A 19,125-nucleotide genomic window follows, 5' to 3' on the forward strand; every position below is an offset into this window, starting at 1 on the left:
TGTGCAGATTCAGGGAGTTGACCCCAGTTCTTCAAGACTCTGCCCGTCTATCGGTTTAAACGCTGGGGGGAGGGGGAGGTGTTTGGGGGAGGTGGTCGTGTGCCACCTCCTCGTTTTAGCTGTAAGGAAAGGAGAACAGCATCACGATGACTCTCTGCTCCTCTGGCGCCCTTCTCCTCCCCGGACCACGTGTTGTACGGGCCTGTGTTTCTGCTGGCGGATGTTTGGGAGACGGTTCGGAATTCACGCGCATCGTGAGCCCGGATGTGCGTCGTCTGCAGGCGGACCTCACGCGAGATCCCGGGCAACCGGCCGTCTTGTTTGGTTTTTGACTCATTATAGAGGAGAATTGGGAAATGAATATATTCTGTGTAACCCCGTAATGTTGCCGGCCAAGTTTTATATCCGTGTGAGGTGTTTAAAAATGTACCCTCCTTTTGTACCTTTGAAAAGAAAGCAGAGTCCTACATTAAAACAGGATCCACGTCATGCAATAGAGAAGCTGTGAAAACCTCAAATTCATGCTCCAAATTTAACATATTAATATCATTTTTTATATATATATATATATATATATATATATATATATATATATATATATATATGTATAATTTTTTTAAATGTTTTTTATGTTTTTTACTGCACCCCTTCATTATTATAACTGTGTCAAACGTTGTTTGTGACCCCTGTCGCTGTTTATTTGTTTGTTTTTATCCATTTTACTGTTATATGTAGTTTGTATTTCTGATATTGAATAAAAAATAAAAAGAATTTTATTAAAAAAAAGAAAGAAAGAGAGATTCCGGAAACCGAGACTCCCGACGTCTCATCCGGTCCTAATTCACCAGATGGTCTTCCGGTTGACAAACAGCGGGATAAACAGAGACGTGAGATTTGCTTCATTAAAAAAAATCACAATAATTTCTTACATGCCGACAGAATAAAATATTATAAATGTTTCTGCTGATTCTTCCTCGGATCTCGTGACCCCTTTAAACCACCTTGCGGCCTCTCGATGAGGCACATTTTGCACCAATGGCTGCCCGCATACAACTGAATCTCTGATCCTCTGTCGCCATCTAGTGGTGGGATGTTTGTTGGAGTTTGCGGCGTCGCTCTCAAATTCAAATTCAAATGGCTTTATTGGCATGACGTAACGACGTACATATTTGCCAAAGCAAGCGTCCAAACATTGGAACAAGCTAAACTTCAATTGGAAAACATTGTTGAAAACAAACACACACAACAAAGAAACATAGCACAACAAACAAACGGTACATAACAAAAGACTATATTGTCATCGAATATAGCAGCAACAACGTGTGTCAAGGGACTGTCACTCACTGTGCCTCACTTTATGGCAGGCAGCAACATAGACTGCTGCTACCTTACACTCACGGTGCCTCACTTTATGGCAGGCAGCAACAAAGACTGCTGCTAACGTACACTCACGGTGCCTCACTTTATGGCAGGCAGCAACATAGACTGCTGCTAACTTACACTCACGGTGCCTCACTTTATGGCAGGCAACAACATAGCCTGCTGCTAACTTACACTGACTGTGCCTCACTTTATGGCAGTCAGCAACATAGCCTGCTGCTACCTTACAGCTCTTTGGGTCTTCCCCTAGTAGAACTGGTAGTTTGTCTTCATCTGGTAGGTTTAGAAAACCTTTTGTTATTAGTTGGAATAGTTTAAAATGTGCTTCTCTAACATGTTTATATGTTCCACATGTGGGGAGGAAGTGTAGCTCTGTTTCAGGCTCACTGAGGCTGCAGTGATGATGATGATGATGATGATGATGATGATGATGATGATGATGAGGGTGCAATGGCAGCACAGCCTTTGCTCTGCAGGGAGCAGGTCTTCCTGTGTCTCCCCTTTTCAATAGCAAAGCTGTGCTCACTCAGTCTGCACACAGTCAAGGTTCTTCTTAGATTTCCCTCACTGGTTGTCAATATTTTCAAGGGCCAGTGTTTTCAAAAGGAAAGAAAACATACCTCACAGAAATTTTCATGTTTACAGACAGTATGAAGGTTTGTTAAAATAGAGCTATTTATTGAAATTAAAAGTTGTTTTTTTGTTGGAATCACAGCTCCCATTGGCCCATAGCTGCAGGCCATCTCAGAAAATCCAAACGTCTCTCATATCACAAACATGCAAATAAAGACTTTTTGCTTCAGAGCGGTAAAATCAGTCTATAGCTACTTTCAATATAAGATTTTTTTTCATCAGTTGAAGAGACCATTTCATCCTGGATATAGTTTTTTGGTTTTTTTTTATTAAGCTGTTTCAATTCACAGTGCACATTCAAAATAGAACAAAAAGTAACAATGAATGACAAAAGCATTAAAATATATATATATATATATATATATATATATATATATATATATATATATATATACCAGAGGAACTTGTTTCAAAATCTGACCTTAAAAACACTACAGACGGGGCATTTTAACCATTTCATTTTATGTTTACAGTATTTAGCAAGAATAAGGGTCAGATTAATTATATAGTTTTGCCCTCTAGTAAAAATAAGGTCATGAAGGCCGAATAATAATTTGTTATTTTTACTTTTGCGTCGTTTGCCAAAGTTATGTTCAAGGTCCCTCTCCGCAATACGGGAGAAAAGGCAGAAAATGATGACGATAATGAAGATTTTGGAGTTAGGTCCATCTGCAGCGATGCAAGATAACAGAAAAGCACATGAGCATAGCCCATCGACTGATGCGGTGGAAATGTGAGTATAAAATGTATGTTGCAACTGTGGGTGAATGCCAATTTGACGTTACATGTAGCTAGTCTAACTAACAGCAGCAGCCTCGGTTAACGTTAGCTTGCCAGTGACCTATTTCAACAGCAGATAAAATGAAGCAAAACAAAAAAGCCTCCATTGCTGTTACTATGTCAGCCATCGATCGACGTGTGGGCTGAGGTAGACCTGGAAGATAACATGTAAAAGTCTTTGTTGGGGGCCTGCCAGAATAACCACATCCATTGTATCCAGGCTGCCTTTAGAAACAACGGAAGTGGAAAGTCTTGTGTGAAGCACATCTACTGCACGGCATGCATGCATAGCGTGTACTACATTAGCGTCCACAATGAAAAGAGGCTTACTTAAAAAAAAGGGGGGGGAGCTGATGAGTAAAAACTGGGTCATTCAAAGTTTTTGGACTTTTGCAGTGCTCGGAATTCTTATGTCTTGCAGTCTTCTCTTTTACAGTGTGTCTCTATGGGAAAGGTCTTTTTGGGCCTCATGGAGTCACTTGACTCGCTGTTCCAAGCTTGGCGCCTGAGGCCTCTCAGGCCGGACGCTGGGTGGGCAGCGCTCACTGAAATGAATGGAGCTTAATGCAGAACGTCATTGTCACTTGCAATTTCCGATACCTTGACTGTTGCTGTATTTGTAGCATGATATGCCAGAATTTGGGAAGACATTTATTTTCCGACACAGCCCTTAGTTGTGAGACGCTCTCACTTCCAGATCAGTTGCGATATCGACTGGTTGGCTGGTGCCTGAATAATAACTGACCAACGGAAGAAGTCGTCACCGACAATCTGACAGGAGATTTACAACCACCATGTTGACTTATAGCAGAGATAAATTCGCTGTTTTCCAACCCAGACCAGAGGTCCCTTATTGTTACGGGTCGAGGTGATAGGTAATCGACTAGCCAAGCTGTTGTAACGTGCATGGATAAGCAGACACGGTGGCCGCTGGCTGCCTGGCGGGTCTGACCCTTTAGTCTAGCGGTTAGCGACGTCTCCTGCGGTGCGGGCGATACGGGTTCGCTTCCCGGCCGCGGCAGTTTCTGTTGTTGCGTTGTCCCCCTCGAATTCGCTACAGTATAATCAGGTAGAAACTGCATATAGCGAGAATGTAACTATTTATTTGTTTAAGAAACAGCTTGATTTTCAGAAGCCTGCCATCACGAAACCAATGTTTTTTTCTTTAAAAAAAACTAATTTACAACGAACAGGTATACAGAGGGGGGGGGGGCAAATCGTACAGACAAGGGGAGTCCAAAGTCCACTCGTTTTTGTTTGTTTGGGTTTTTTTTTTTACTCCGCTCGTTTTTTTTCTTACTTTATTGATACTTCAAATACGTTCAAACAGAGCAAAATAGAGACACACGAGACACCACGAAAACAATAGATTGAAGATAAAAAAAAAACAATAAAGACACAAAAGAGAAAAGCAAATTATAAAAAATAAGTAAAAATAACAGAAAAAAAGAAATAAAGGCGAGATCATATTTTATGTAAACAGATTCGGAGATTTGCAAACGTTGATAGTTTTTAAAGCCTTTGTGTTTTTTTGAAGTAGAGTTTGTCCTTCTATGCTGCTCAACTTCTTTTTTAAGTGCAAAGAGTTCATTCAGGCTTTCTGCTGGAGGATTTACATGTATGTACATGAAACTTGGGACATTGTGAGCTGTAGTGACAGTAGGGTGCAGGTTGAGGAGAGCCTGGAGAGGTGGAGGTATGCACTGGAGAGAAGAGGAATGGAAGTCAGTAGGAGCAAGTCGGGATACCTATGCGTGAATGAGAGGGAGGACAGTGCAATGGTCAGGATGCAAGGAGTGGAGGTGACAAAGGCATTTGAGTTGAAATACTTGGGGTCAACTGTCCAAAGTAACGGGGAGTGCAGGAGAGAGGTGAAGAAGAGAGTGCAGGCAGGGTGGAGTGGGTGGAGAAGAGTGTCAGGAGTGATGTGTGACAGAAGGGTACCAGCAAGAGTTAAAGGCAAAGTTTACAAGATGGTGGTGAGACCAGCTATGTTGTATGGTTTGGAGACAGTGGCACTGACGAAAAGACAGGAGGTGGAGCTGGAGGTGGCAGAGATGAAGATGCTAAGATTTTGACTGGGAGTGATGAAGAAGGACAGGATTAGGAAGGAGTATATTAGAGGGACAGCTCAGGTTGGACGGTTTGGAGACAAAGCAGGAGAGACAAGATTGAGATGGTTTGGACATGTGTGGAGGAGAGATGCTGGGTATATTGGGAGAAGGATGCTGAATATGGAGCTGCCAGGGAAGAGGAGAAGAGGAAGGCCAAAGAGGAGGTTTATGGATGTGGTGAGGGAGGACATGCAGGTGGCTGGTGTGACATAGGACGACGCAGAGGACAGGAAGAGATGGACACGGATGATCCGCTGTGGCGCCCCCTAACGGGAGCAGCCGAAAGTAGTAGTAGTAGTAGTAGTAGTAGTAGTAGTACATGAAACTTGGCTAAAAATAAAAGCATATTTATAAAAAAAAAGAATGCATCGCCATCTTTGCGATTGAAACGATGAAAACCAAAAAAATAAAAAAATTTATAGTAAAGGTGAAAGTCAGAAACGATAAAATCGGCGATAAACTCGCGGGAGTCTCTCCGGAAGTGAGCCGACACGAGCGGAACAAGCGGACACGTGTTTCGGGACGCCCTCGCTCCCCGCTCGTTTGCCCCGGTGACGCTCCCAGTGACGTCATCGACGCCGAGGCACCAAAAAAAGGCTGGGCTCGCCGGGCCGTGGGTGCGCCGTGGACGAAAGATGGCGGTGGCTGTGCGGAACTTGCAAGATCAGCTCGAGAAGGCGAAGGAGAGCTTGAGAAATGTCGACGATAATATTCGCAAACTTACCGGCCGCGATCCCAATGAGTCGAGGTGAGGGAAGGGGCGCGAGTCGGTCGCGAGACCTCGTCCGCGTGCGCGTTTCTCTTTCAGAGCGTGGGCAACGCTAGCTAGCTAGCTAGCGATAGCAACGGTCGTCTGGGCGAAGAGCTAGTGTCGGGACGTTGCCTAGCAAAAACGAAGAGCTCAACAACTTCGAGATATCCGCCTGCTAGCTAACAGTATCGGCAGTCGAGCGGCTGTTCGTTAATATTAGCGGGCCAACTAGCGGCAGCGGTACTTGCGACAGCTGCTAGCTAATGCTAGCACGCTAGCTAATGCTAGCACGCTAGCTAACGCTAGCACGCTAGCTCTGGGCGGCATGGGACGATGTCGAGACTCGCAGGCTGAGCAGAGTTGGGTGAACCCAAACTGGTTCGGCCTCCGGCGTCGGTATTTGGGGACGTCTCGGCTGGGACGAGTATTAATGAAACTCGGGACGTACTCGGCTCTGTTAGACGCGCCGCGTTAGCAAACGTAGTGCGGGCTAACTCGCGTTCCATGCGAACCAGGTCATGCTAGCGTGAGGCCTAGCATGTTAGCTTAGCCTGGAGCGTCACGGGGCCCGGGATGTTGTTGATGAATGACCAACAATTAGCATTCTGATAACGCACGTTTTTTGTTTTTTTTTTAATTAGCCCAGGGCACGCTCTACGTGTTATTGGGTGCCGTGTGAGGAGGTTGGGTTCATTAGCTGTGTGATGTTTGTCAGTGTCTTTCTTTTTAAATGGCTAAGTACAGTTTTGGGCGGCATGGTGGCCCAGTAGTCGGCGCTGTCGCCTCACAGCAAGAAGGCGCTGGGTTCGAACCCCAGGCCGTCCCAGGTCCTTCCTGTGTGGGTTTCCTCCCACCGTCAGAGCCATGCATGTTAGGGTTAACGGTATTGCCCGTGCCCCTGAGCAGAAGACATTTCACTGTAACCTGCACAATGACAACAATAAAGTGGCTTCCTTTAAATTCTCTCTGCAGACCGGGCCAACTTCGTCGGCTCAGTGGCCCCATGGCAGGCATTGGGGGAGGTAGAGGCAGAGGAGTCAACCTGCTCAGGTACGAATAAATCATGAGCTGAATCAGGCTCACGTGGTTTGAATGTATGGCATACTGCTTAACCTGTGCAACTGAAATTAATTCCCATTACATACATGGTCCTTACTGTCATTGCAGCTGGCTTTTTTAATTTGTAACTTGAAATGTTCATTGTACCATAAATCTTCCTAGCAATCGAGAGTTAGTTGGGCATTGAGTGAAATCTGAGTTATGCCATTTGCAGTTAAAACTCATCCAAACAAAATAATTTGTTAAAAATTGTCACTTTGAATGTTTTTGACCTTTTTAGACGCGGTCTCTCAGATATAGGAAGTGGTGGCCCCCCTGCAAAACAGAGGGACATTGAAGGGGCTCTGCTAAGGTGAGATTTCTACTCTGAGCTTGTAAAGATCCGATTTCACTGCTTTCAGAATAACGGCACCACCAGCGTAAATTGTGATTCTAATATGCCGGGAGCAGTAAGGGCTGTATGACAGGTCAACATCTAGTGAAGCAGTTGTGGTGATTCCATCTTGCCTATTTTTCAATTAAATGCCTCAAGTGCATGCTGTCTGGGGGATTTGTTGAACTCGTCCTGGCTAACTCGTATCTTGATGTTTGCAAGGGAGATTCTTATCAGATTCCTAGATCTTTGAGTCAGACACCATTATGTCAAGTGTCTCTAGCTGTGCAAGGTATGACACCAATTTGGCTCCTAAAAAATACAAGTGATATGTAACCTAACCTCTTTGGCTGACCTTATTTGATAAATCCCATTATTTTCACGAAATGGAAATTTGACTGTCGCAGGAGAGGAGACCAAGCACCACGTACTCTGGAATTGTCTCTTTCTCGGGTAATTGTCACTTAAACAAACTGTATCCAGAAGAAAAATCAAATAAATTGAAATCAAAAGGTGAGTTGATGTCCTTGTGGAAATGGAGTTGATTCTTACATCTTGAGGGCAGAAATGCAAATAATTGCCAGTACTCTCAAAACCTCCCTTCAATAACATTGACAGTGACTAATTTTTTTTTGTGATCAATTTTTTATGGTTTGTATACAGAAGGGGGAAGCAATATCAGTCACAAACGTGATGTAAGGCAAAGTGTAATACAGTAGTTTCTTTTGCTTCCTAATCTCCCTTGTTTTATTCCAACTGACCCACTCCACCCCCACCCTGTTACCCCTGACATGACGAACCTGAACCAAGGCCCAGTAAACCACATTCAAAGGGAAGGGGGCGGGGGAATCCTCCCAACCCTATCCCCCGGCTACTCAGGAATCCCATAACCATTATAAACATTAAACCAACAGCATTCAGACACAAAGAAATTAGATAATTATGCTAATTTCCTCTTATCAGCCATGATGATAGCCACCCAAGAGTATATGTAAAATGTATGTGTGTACATATATATGAAGTAACCAAAGAATATACTATATATATATATATATATATATATATATATATATATATATATATCGACATGGATACAGGAAAAAATATTTTAATGAATAGCAGTACATGCCTGTTTCATGCGTCTCGCACTCATCAGCTGCTAATGTTTTTTTTTCACAAAGAATCATACAGTTACGTTGCCCATCATCACGCCCCTAGTTTCGGTTGGACAGGTTGGATATGTGTATGTATATATATATATATATATATGTGTGTGTGTGTGTGTGTGTGTGTGTGTGTGTGTGTGTGTGTGTGTATAATATACAAATATATGAAAACATGACTGAAAAAGACAATCACAAATATTCATATGAAAACACTAATTTTCTCCAGTAGTTTTGACCAACAGCGGAGACCAGCAAATAAGTGTTTTGGCATAATGCAATCATGCTGTATAAAGCCCCAGCTGTGCGAACTCAGCCCTGAGGTACACTATATTTTAATAATAGAGAATTTTGATGTAATATTATTGTAGCCGACACAACATGTTCTTCCAGATAAGTAGGACTTTAGCCAAGCTAGAGCTAAGCCAGAGACACCACGATTACAATTTATTCTAATATTATACAGTGATCAATAGGTCCGTAGAGTTAGTAGTTGTGTCAGGAAGGGCATCTGACATTTTTTGCCAGATCAGTATGCGGATTGACAAGACCATACCGGATCGGTTGAGGCTCTGTACCGGATTGGTTGGGACCTGGGTTGACGACAGCCGCCAATGGTGCTGTGCCCTCACAGGGTACTTCTGAAACTGAAGAGTCTGCTGTGGTGGCCCCTTAGAAACAAGGAATAAACCGAAAGAAGTGTGCAGTGATCAAGGGCATCTGATTAGGATGACTCCTGGGCACCTTATTTTGGAAGTTTACTGGACACTGCCAACTGGGAGGAGACCCCGGGGTAGACCCAGAACTCGCTGGAGGGACTACATGTCCAATCTGGCCGGGGAACGCCTTGGGATCCCTCAGCAGAAGCTGGAGGAAGTTGCTGGGGAAAGGGACGTCTGGAGTGCCCTAATTAGCTGGCTGCCACCGCGACCTGACCCCGGAGAAGCGGCTGAAGATAAATGAATGAATAATGCCAATAGAAATAATGATGATGCTACTATCATGGTATCCTACGACGTGACCTCGTTATTCACCTGCATCCCAACCATGGAGGCTTTAGAAACTGTGAGGCAACGTTTGCTATGGGACGACACTCCACAATAGGACCAACCTCAGCCCAGACCAGATATGCCAACTGCTGGACCTTTGCCTGAACACTACATATTTCCAATTCAGGGGCCAGTTTTACAGACAGAAACACGGCTGTGCAATGGGCTCACCAGTATCGCCCATTGTGGCCAACTTATATATGGAAGAGGTAGAACACAGGGCCCTGAACTTCTTCAGAGGAACACCTCTGAGCCACTGGTTCAGATATGTGGACGACACATGGGTCAAAATCCAAACACGAGGTGCGAGCGTTTACCAAACGCATCAACTCAGTGGACAAGAACATTAAGTTCACAAGGGAAGACGTAAAGAACAACAGTTTGCCCTTCTTGAACTGTGACGTCCACATTGGGGAAGACAGGAGCCTCCACATGGGGGTTTACAGGAAACCTACACACACAGACCAATATCTACTTTTCGGCTCACACCACCCGCAGGAACACAAACTGAGCATCATCAGAACTCTGCAACACAGAGCTGACAATGTGCCCAGCAGCACTCAGGCCCAACGAGAAGAACACAAACACCTGAGGGGAGCTTTAAAAACCTGCGGCTACCCCAGTTGGACCTTTGTGACAACTGCAACACCTTCCAAAAAGACCAAGCAGGTGAGCGATGAGGAGAAAAGGAACAGAAGGAATAACATAGTCATCCCGTATGTTTCTGGGGTCTCTGAGAAACTCAGGAGAATTTTCAACAAACGCCGCATCCCGGTATACTTCAAACCCAGCAACACACTCCGACAAAAACTGGTTCATCCCAAAGACCGTGTACCACACACCCGGAAAAGCAATCTGGTGTATGCTGTACATTGCAATGAGGATTGCACTGACCTATACATAGGAGAAACCAAACAACCACTACACAAACAGATGGCCCAACACAGAAGGCCACACTCCTCAGAACAAAACTCAGCAGTCTATCTACACCTAAAGGAGAAGACACACCCCTTCAAGGACAGCAACGTACACATTTTGGACAGAGAAGATAGATGGTTTGAAAGGGGTGAAGGAAGCCATCTATGTGAAACTGAAAAAAACATCCCTCAACAGAGGAGGAGGTCTGCGACACCACCTATCTCCCACTTACAACGCCGTCCTTTCATCTCTACCCAGGAGACTCAAGAAGCCTAGCCTCCAAGAACAACAGTCGGTCACTAACGGCTCCAACCACTCTCATGACCACTGAATAATGAAGTCAAAACTAACACCCCCAATGACCGTCGCTGCTAAACAAATGCAAATCGGCTGGACATCAGAGCACAGGAGAGCCACGCATATCAATAGCTCCGATAACGACGGGCGCAGCCAAACATCGGTACACAAAAGAGCCACGCATATCTATGGCTCTGTTGGAGACGGGCATTGGTAAACATCGGATCACAAAGAGCCATGGACATCTATAGCTCTGACAACGACTCCTAGAGGATAAATTCTGAGTCTCATCAGCAGCCAGTCAGACTAGCTTGGTCTAGTCAGAAAGGCACGAACTGAGGAAGCCTCTTGGATGAGAGGCGAAACGTCTTCACGGATATATACCAAGTCCAGTTGCACTTGATTCAACTCCTTTGGATAACCACGACCTGGATGAATGAGAACATTCACAGACATGACGCTAACATACAAGAAAAAAAAAAAGCTCCGGTATTGGCAGATACCCAAATTCAGGTATTGGAATCTGGTTGGAACTTAAAAGTGGATCGGTGCATTTCTTTAGTTCCATTGTCAAATAAGATCATGTGATTTTCCGTTCGGTTCCCCCCTTTTCATCTCGTATTGCCTTTCTCACATCTGAGGCCATCAATAAGCCTGTTTGATGTGTCATTCTGTAGTTTGTGTAGCTTAAGCTGTGCTTTAGTGTTGTTTTTTTTTTGTGTGGTTGAGGGCCTTTGTTAGGGCTCCATTTGAAATGTTTGCCATTATGCTGAAAAAAAGTACTGTGTGTGATTTGCAGACTGGCTGGTGACCAGAGAGCCAGGAGAGACTTGCGTCACGACAGCGACGTCGAGGATGATGACGATGTCAAAAAGGTAGGAAGAACAAGGAAATGAGCATTTTTGTGCACTGTTTGGTTATTAACTCCAAATGCTAGTGAGAAAGTAGGTGCAAGGAGTGCATATGGGAAGTGCTTGGTGTAGCATGTGCCTCAGTAGCCCTTAAGATGAGAGAACCTATGCTTCAGTGTCGCACAAGTATATATTTTTTTATTTTTTAACTACAGCTGCCAGAAGTGTCACATTTGAATGACGGCTCAGTGCATCATTCCACCTGTTTAAATAAATAAAAAAAATGTTCGTAGGGGGATGTTAATATAGTATACTTAAACCTCTCAAACATGATCGGATAGTATCGAACACTGTACTTATGTTTGATTTTATTATATCGCATCTCATGGAGAGACTAACTGGAGGGGGAGGGATGGGCAGGAGACGGGGTATGACAGGGGTACGCACCAAGTTTGAATTGTCGGTGAAATGTGACGCTCCATAATCCAGGTAAGAAAACCAAAGAAGGTTGAATCAGTTCATCTGGACACACCATTTATTGACAGATATGTTTCATCATCATCTAAGTGACCTCTTGAGTCCAAACTGACTGCAGGTGTCCCCACCCTTATAAAAAATACAGCTGCATAACAACCCAAACCAACGACCAGTTTCATATGCAAATATGGGTGTGACCATTAACTAGAGTTTCAGTGGCCATGTGTACTATTCACAGAGGATTTGGGAATGTTTGCAGTCCCAGATGGCGATCTTAAAATGCTGGGCTGCAACTGTGCACACCCTTGAAAGGGACGAATGCTAGTTTGAACAGGGAGTCAGAGGTCATCTCTGTGAAGAGGGAACGACCATCCCTGAAATGGGGGGGCCTAAAGTGCAAGTTATACTTTCCGAGTACGCGAGGGTCCGCGTGACGTAAATTTCGTCATCAGAGGGTGTATGCGTAGGGTCCATGTGGACATCTGTGTATCTCCAGTTTTTTTGACAGCTGATTCAACCTTCTTTCGTGTCGGTGAAAGGAGTCCATGACATGCACTTTGTCACAAGCCACCAGCACAACCCATACTGTCATTCTGTTGAAGATTCCTTGTTACCTAGTCTTTTTTCAGGTTGTTCTGATCAGGTGCCAGTACGCGCCCCCCCCCACTTCATTAATTAATGTGTTTGGCTCCCCTCCTCTCCTCAGCCGGCGTTGCAGTCGTCTGTGGTAGCTACCTCCAAGGAGAGAACACGCCGAGACCTCATCCAAGATCAGACCATGGATGAGAAAGGCAAACAGAGGTAAGCCAACACTTGATCCCATCATCATTAAGAATTACAGGCCAATCTCAAACCTGCCTCTTTTTTTCTTTTTCTTTTTTAAGCAAAATTCTAGAGAAGTTAGTTTTCAAATAGATATACTTGCACATCAGCACAAATTCTGTATTTGAAAAATTTCAGTCAGGTTTCTGGTCCCACCATAGCACAGAGACGGACCTTGCTAAATTTGTAAATAATCTGAGAATCAACTTGGGTAATAATAAACTCTGTGTGCTCGCCCTCGTAGATTTAAGTGTTTCATGTGACATTGTCCACCACACTATTCTCATTATTCTTGACAGACGAGAAAAGTGGGTTGGCCCTTCTGGTTGTGTTTCTAAATTGGTTTAAGTATTTATCCGGTCAAGAATATTTTGTCTCTTTTGGCAACCACTCCTCGGCCAAACATAAGGTTCCTTGTGGCGTTTCACAAAGGTCAGTTTTAGGTCTCTTGATATTTAGCCTGTACATCGGGGGTCTCAAACTACTGGCCAAAGGGCCACCTGTGAGACAGTTTTGTGTAGCCTGCGCTATGTTTTACATTTATTAAGAGATGTGGACTGCGTATCCATTTTTGCTACTACGTTCGTGTTTTTTAGGTTTTTGTTTCTAGTTCTAAGTACTCAGTTAAGATTTGTTGTGAGGCCAGTTGCAGATGATGTAGCCTAATGTCAGTTTTGTAGCTAGATGGCCTCTGACCCCCCCCCCCCATTTCAAACCAGCGTTCCTCCCTATCAACACATCCCCATCCCTGAAAGAGTAGCTGCTGGCCTGTAGACTGTGGAGATGGTGTAGACTGTGGAGTCCTGGTCTGACAGTTAGCTCTCCTGTGTTGTACCATCCTCTTGGCCAGTGTCTGTTTAGTTTCCCCGATGTACAAGTCACGGCAATCCTCTTGGCACTTAATAGCATATGCTACATTGATATTAAGTGCATTGTTTGTGCCGGGGGATCCGATCCTTGGGGTGGACCAACTTCTGGTGCAGCATGTTTTGGGGTTTGAAAGCAACTGAGACGTGGTATTTGGAAAACACGCATCTCAACTTTTCTGACACTCGCCACATACTGATCACCACCACTGGTTTACCTTAGACAGCTGTTGTCCTTCTCCTCTCTTCGATGCCCTGGTGCACTGTTTGGGCGTCTTCCTGGCTTTGACAAACGCCCAGTTAGGCTAACCACACTTAACCAGGGCCTGTTTAATGTGGGGTTTCTCCCCTTCCCCATGAATGGCATTTGCTTGTCTGAATGGTGCAATATAAAGTTTGATGTGAAGAAGCTTGTCAGCTGAGTGGATGTAGATAATGCATCAGTACTGCTTTTGACTAAGCTCAAAGATAACTGGAACTATCACTGCAATCATTTTAATTGGTGTGAAAATACAAAACTGTGTGTGTGTGTGTGTCATGTGTCTTGTCATTGTTAGGAATCGGCGTATGTTTGGCCTGCTGATGGGGACCTTGCAGAAGTTCAAACAGGAGTCCAACGTCGCTACCGAGAAGGTGAGATCATGTGATGTCACACTTGTATATGTGAAAGAATTATTGCATAAACTGTCAGATCAGTTTTGTTTATTTCTGTTGTTTTTTTGCTGTCAAATAGCTGAATTTTGAAATCAGCCATTGTAGCCCTTAATACAAGTAGTTTTTAATTGATTTTTTTACTTGACTTTAGTTTTGAATTACACATATCAAATACATGTCTTTATGCATGTTCAGTAATCCAGGTAATAAAGTCAAAGAAAGTGGAATCAGTTCATCTGGATACGTTTCATCACTCATCTAAGTGACCTCTTCAGTCTCAACTGACTGCAGGTACCCCACCCTTATGAACAATACAGTTGCATAACGACCGAAGATGATCCATTTCTTATGCAAATAGGTGTGACTATTAACTAGCGTTTCAATGGCCATGTGTACTATTCAAAGGATTTGGGAATATTTGCAATCACAGCATTGTAAAATGGTGACAGATGTACTCTTAGCCCTCCCCCAGTTCAGGGATGTTCATTCCCTCTTAGATGGCCTCTTTGACTCCCCTTTCAAACCAGCGTTCCTCCCTATAAGAGCTTTGTTGTGTTGATCTGTGTTGTGCCATCCTTTTGGCCAGCGTGGCCAAGTGGTTGGCACAACACAGAAGAGCTAACGCGTCAGGCCAGGACTCGTGTCTACACCCATCTATTGGCCAGTGGCCATGCTTTCAGGGATGAGGATGTGGCTTGGTCAGGCATCCCTACAGACAAAATTGGCTGTGTCTGCGGGTGGGAAGCCGGATGTGGGTATGTGTCCTGGTCGCTGCACTAGTGCCTCCTGGTCAGTCGGGGTGCCTGTTGCGGGTGGAAGGGGAACTGGGGGGAATAGCGTGATCCTCCCATGCACTACATCCCCCTGGTGAAACTCCACTGTCAGGTGAAAAGAAGCAGCTGGCGACTCCACATGTATCAGAGGAGACATGTGGTAGTCTGCAGCCCTCCCTGGATCAGCAGAGGGGTTGGAGCAGCGACTAGGGCGGCTCGGAAGAGTGGGGTAATTGCCCGGGTACAATTGGGGAGAAAAAAAAGGGGGGGTGAGGATGTGCACATACTTGATAGGGAGGAACGCTAGTTCGAATGGGGAGTCAGAGGCCATCTATGTCAAGAGTGAACGACCATCCCTGAACTGGGGGAGGGGGGTGATTGCAACCATTCCCCAATCCTCTGTGAATAGTACACATGGCCATCGAAACTGTAGTTCAGGGGTGGCTAACCATGTGCCATGGAGAGCCATGTGTATGCAGGTTTTCATTCCGGCTGGATTCCACACCAGCTGATTTCACTGATGGGCAACCTTTAACCAAAGAGGAAGAATGTATCAGTGAAATCACCTGGTGTAGAGTCGGGTTGGAATGAAAACCTGCATACACGTGGCTCTCCATGGCACATGGTTAGCCACCGCTACTGTAGTTGGTGCTTGTGCCTTTTTGCATATGAAACCGATCATTTTCAGTTGTTATGCTACTATCTTTTATAAGGTTGGGGATACCTGCAGTCCATTGAGACTAAAGAGGTCACTTAGATGAGTGATGAAACATTTCCCTCAATAAACGTGTCCAGATGAACTGATTCAACTTTCTTTCTCCTACCATATAGTGTAATAATTCAGTAGAGGAAACTTTCATATCTCTTGCTTGTCCTCAGCTCTTGTCTACTGACCTTACCACCATCAAATACCAATAATGTTTTCAAGTGATCCTTGCAATATGCTGGGGACTGAAATCTTTTTGTCGTCCTTCCACAGCAAAAGCGACGTTGTGAGATTGAGCACAAGCTGGAGGTGCAGGCTGAGGCAGAGAGAAAGAAAGTGGAGAGTGAGAGGCGAGAGCTTTTTGAGGAGCGGAGAGCCAAACAGACGGAGCTGAGACTTCTGGAACAGAAAGTAGAACTCGCTCAACTGGTAAGAGTTTTTTTTAGAAGATTGGGGCTCAATGAGAGTTTATGGGAGGTGCAGAAAGAGGGAGGGGAGAGAGTAAAGAAAGCAGGAGGGGGTAGGAGAAAGGAAAAAAGGAGAGAGAAAAATCACTTTTGATATAGGTTCATCGCCAGACTTTAAAATTTCCTCTTGTCCTCCCTTGGCCCACAGCAAGAGGAGTGGAACAGCCACAACAATCACCTAGTTAAATACATCCGTACAAAGACAAAACCTCATATCTTCTACCTGCCTGGAAAGATGTGCTCCGCTACGCAGAAACTCCTCGAAGACTCCACCAAGAAACTTGATGGTGAGTAGGGCCCTCCTTTTCCAAATCCCTTTGTCATTTCAAATGGAGATCCTCTTTCCAGCTTTTGCAAAGAGCTGAACAATATATTGATAGTGTGACATGAGGCTAGAATATTGTCTGAGGTTTAGCTTCTGGTAATATGATCATGTAACTTAAATATTGTCATTCCCTGGTCTTAAAGGCTGCATTACAGTAAAGTGAGACCATTTTCAGAACTAATTTGACTATTGTAGCTGAGTGAAATGAACAATGAATGTTTGCCTGCTTGGTCATCATATCCACATTTCTAATGATCATTTATCAACATTTTCAAATATCGGGATATTAGATTTTCTTTTCTTCTTCCATATTGCCCAGCTGGTAAAAGTTGAAACTGCTGTTAAGTTGGGAAGGGGCGTTGTAATGGTGGATTCTTTTGAAGAGATGAATTAAAACTAGTGCAGATGTCTCTAGACGTATCTCACTATATTTAACATGTGACTTTGCATCTGTTTTCTGCTTAGCTATTTTTGATGAGAGGCGCGAGGCTTTTGCCGAGCACCTCAGCAAAATGGAGTCCCGCCCCCGGCGACAACTAAACCGCGACCCGGATGCTGGTGCCGTGGCAACGATGACGGACCAGCCAGCAGATGGTAAGCCCGCAGGTCAGGTAGTCAAAGTGACAGGTAACCGGGGTGATTTAGAAATGGAGGAGGAAGAAGAGGAGGAGGAGGAGGATAGGGAAAGGGAAGGGGATAGAAAGGAGAAAGGGAAGGGTGAGGAGAAGGAGGGAGGGGAGCAGGAGGGGTTAAAGGAAGGAGAAAAGGGAGAGGAGGAGGAGGAGGAAGAGGTTATGGAGGTCAGTGAGCAGGGGAGTGAGGAAAAGGAAGGGGAGGAGGTGAAGAGCCAGGACAAAGGAGAGAAGGGGGAGAATGAGGTGAGTCTAGACTCTGTAGAGGTTGAGAAAGAGGGAGGGCGAGACCAGGGAGAGCCCAGTAAAGCAGAGGAGAGTCAGGCAGAGGAGGTCCAGGACTCCACAGACCTTCAGAAGGAAACCCCACCCAACCTCGAGCCCTCATATACAACACTACCTGAGCCGGACGCACAGGGAACCAACCACCAACCCCAGCCCACCCTGCTGCCGCGAGAGCCTGCCGAGGAGCAGGGAGCCTCTCCAACCCCAGAACTTCACCCGGTCCTCCCCTTGCCTGGGAAGGAGACAACCGACCCTGACCCCAGTCTGGCCCCAGGGCCGGAGGTTGAGAATAAGGATGCAGAAGGAAAATCGGAGAGTGGGGGGCCTCAAAATCTCCAACCCAAACCCCAAGAGGCCCCCAGCGTTGTCCCTGTTCCCAAGGCACAGCAGGTGGAGGAGACAGCGGTGAAACGAGGGAGGAAGAAGGAGAAAGCACTGAGGAAGGGCCGCAGCAACAGCTCGTCCTCTTCCTCTTCTGGCTCCTCTTCCTCCAGCGGGTCGTCCTCCTCGTCCTCTGGATCCAGCCGCTCCTCCTCATCGTCCTCGTCCTCGTCTTCCTCCTCTTCGTCCAGCAGCCGCAGTCGCAGCCGGGGTAGTGGTGGCAAGCGCCGGAGGAGACCCTCCGAAAGGGACAGGAAGAAAGGTGGAGGAGGTGAGAGGAATCGTCACAAGAGAGTGGCGAGCGGGGTAGGGAGGGATTCGAAGGGGTCAAAGGATAAGCGGAAGCGGCGGAGCGAAGAGGGGAGGGGCCGGTCATCCAAGAGTAATAGGGACCATAAGGAGAGAGACAGGAAGGATAAGCGGCGTTAACTTGGGGTTCCTTCCGGTCGGTTTGGACCCTTCATCACAGATCTTTTGAAAATGAGCGGTTACCTCTTAAAAAAAAGAAGAAAAAAAAAACCATGGCTTTTCCCACATCAGGGTTTGCTCAAGTAAAGTTGATGAGGTTTTCTTAATATGGAAACCCATAAAGGAAGGTTTGCAAAAAAAAATATGAAAGAAAGATGTTTTACAGGTACCCCCCCCCCTCCTAAAAAATAGTGGTGGTTTCCATCAAAGTGAGACTCGCCATCCTAACTTTCCCTGAGCCTTTTCCCCCGCAGACCATGTGGAAGATTGAAAGAGGATATTTCATACTTGGCATTTTTATAGATATGACATTTTAACTGCAAATTGCGCTTGAGTTTAGGGCTTTTTAATTTTCCAGGGCCGTCCTGGAATCTTAGAGCCGTTTTTCTCCATTTTTTTTTTTACCTCTTTCATCCCGGGCTCAGTGTTGTTGTTGCCCCCCCCCCCCCCGTCCCGTTCATCAGCTGCCGGGGTCGTTGCTTGTTGTGACACAGTGCTCATCATCGACGTAGTTGTGTTTTTAGTCAATGTTTCAGTCGAGGTTTTCACAATTGAAACTTGCATCACCTGGGTAAAACGTATTGTGCAGATATACTCTTTTGAAAACTATGTTTGTAATTTTTTTTCCTTTTCTACCGAGAGTAAAAAATCAGCTGAAAATAAAAGGTGAGGAAATAATGGCTATTTCTTTTGTCTTTCTTTCTCTGAACCTGTGACAGAAATGTGCCTGCCCTGCAGACCTCTTTCCGTTTCAGTATTCCAGTATTCCCTGGACAGAAGTTTGATGTTTATCTTGCATTCCTGATTAATGGACATGTTTGTTTGAACTTACTGACGGTAACGGTGATGCGGGTAATTGCACCGGTGTCGGACCAGTCAGTCACCAGAGCTGCTGGAGCTC

At 45.2% G+C, this 19,125-nt stretch overlaps 1 protein-coding gene across 1 annotated transcript; it reads left to right on the forward strand.

Moving 5' to 3' along the window:
• The first annotated feature begins 5,515 nt into the window (after positions 1–5,515).
• Positions 5,516–18,900, forward strand: pnn (pinin, desmosome associated protein). Its single transcript, XM_056295820.1, has 9 exons — positions 5,516–5,655; positions 6,631–6,708; positions 6,998–7,069; positions 11,317–11,392; positions 12,552–12,646; positions 14,091–14,166; positions 15,940–16,095; positions 16,282–16,420; positions 16,924–18,900. The coding sequence occupies exons 1-9, from the start codon at positions 5,543–5,545 to the stop codon at positions 18,183–18,185; spliced, it is 2,067 nt and encodes a 688-aa protein (XP_056151795.1). The 5' UTR covers positions 5,516–5,542; the 3' UTR covers positions 18,186–18,900.
• The last annotated feature ends 225 nt before the right edge of the window (positions 18,901–19,125 follow it).

This window comes from Lampris incognitus, chromosome 16, assembly GCF_029633865.1.
Source record: "Lampris incognitus isolate fLamInc1 chromosome 16, fLamInc1.hap2, whole genome shotgun sequence".
Classification (NCBI taxonomy): Eukaryota; Metazoa; Chordata; class Actinopteri; order Lampriformes; family Lampridae; genus Lampris; species Lampris incognitus.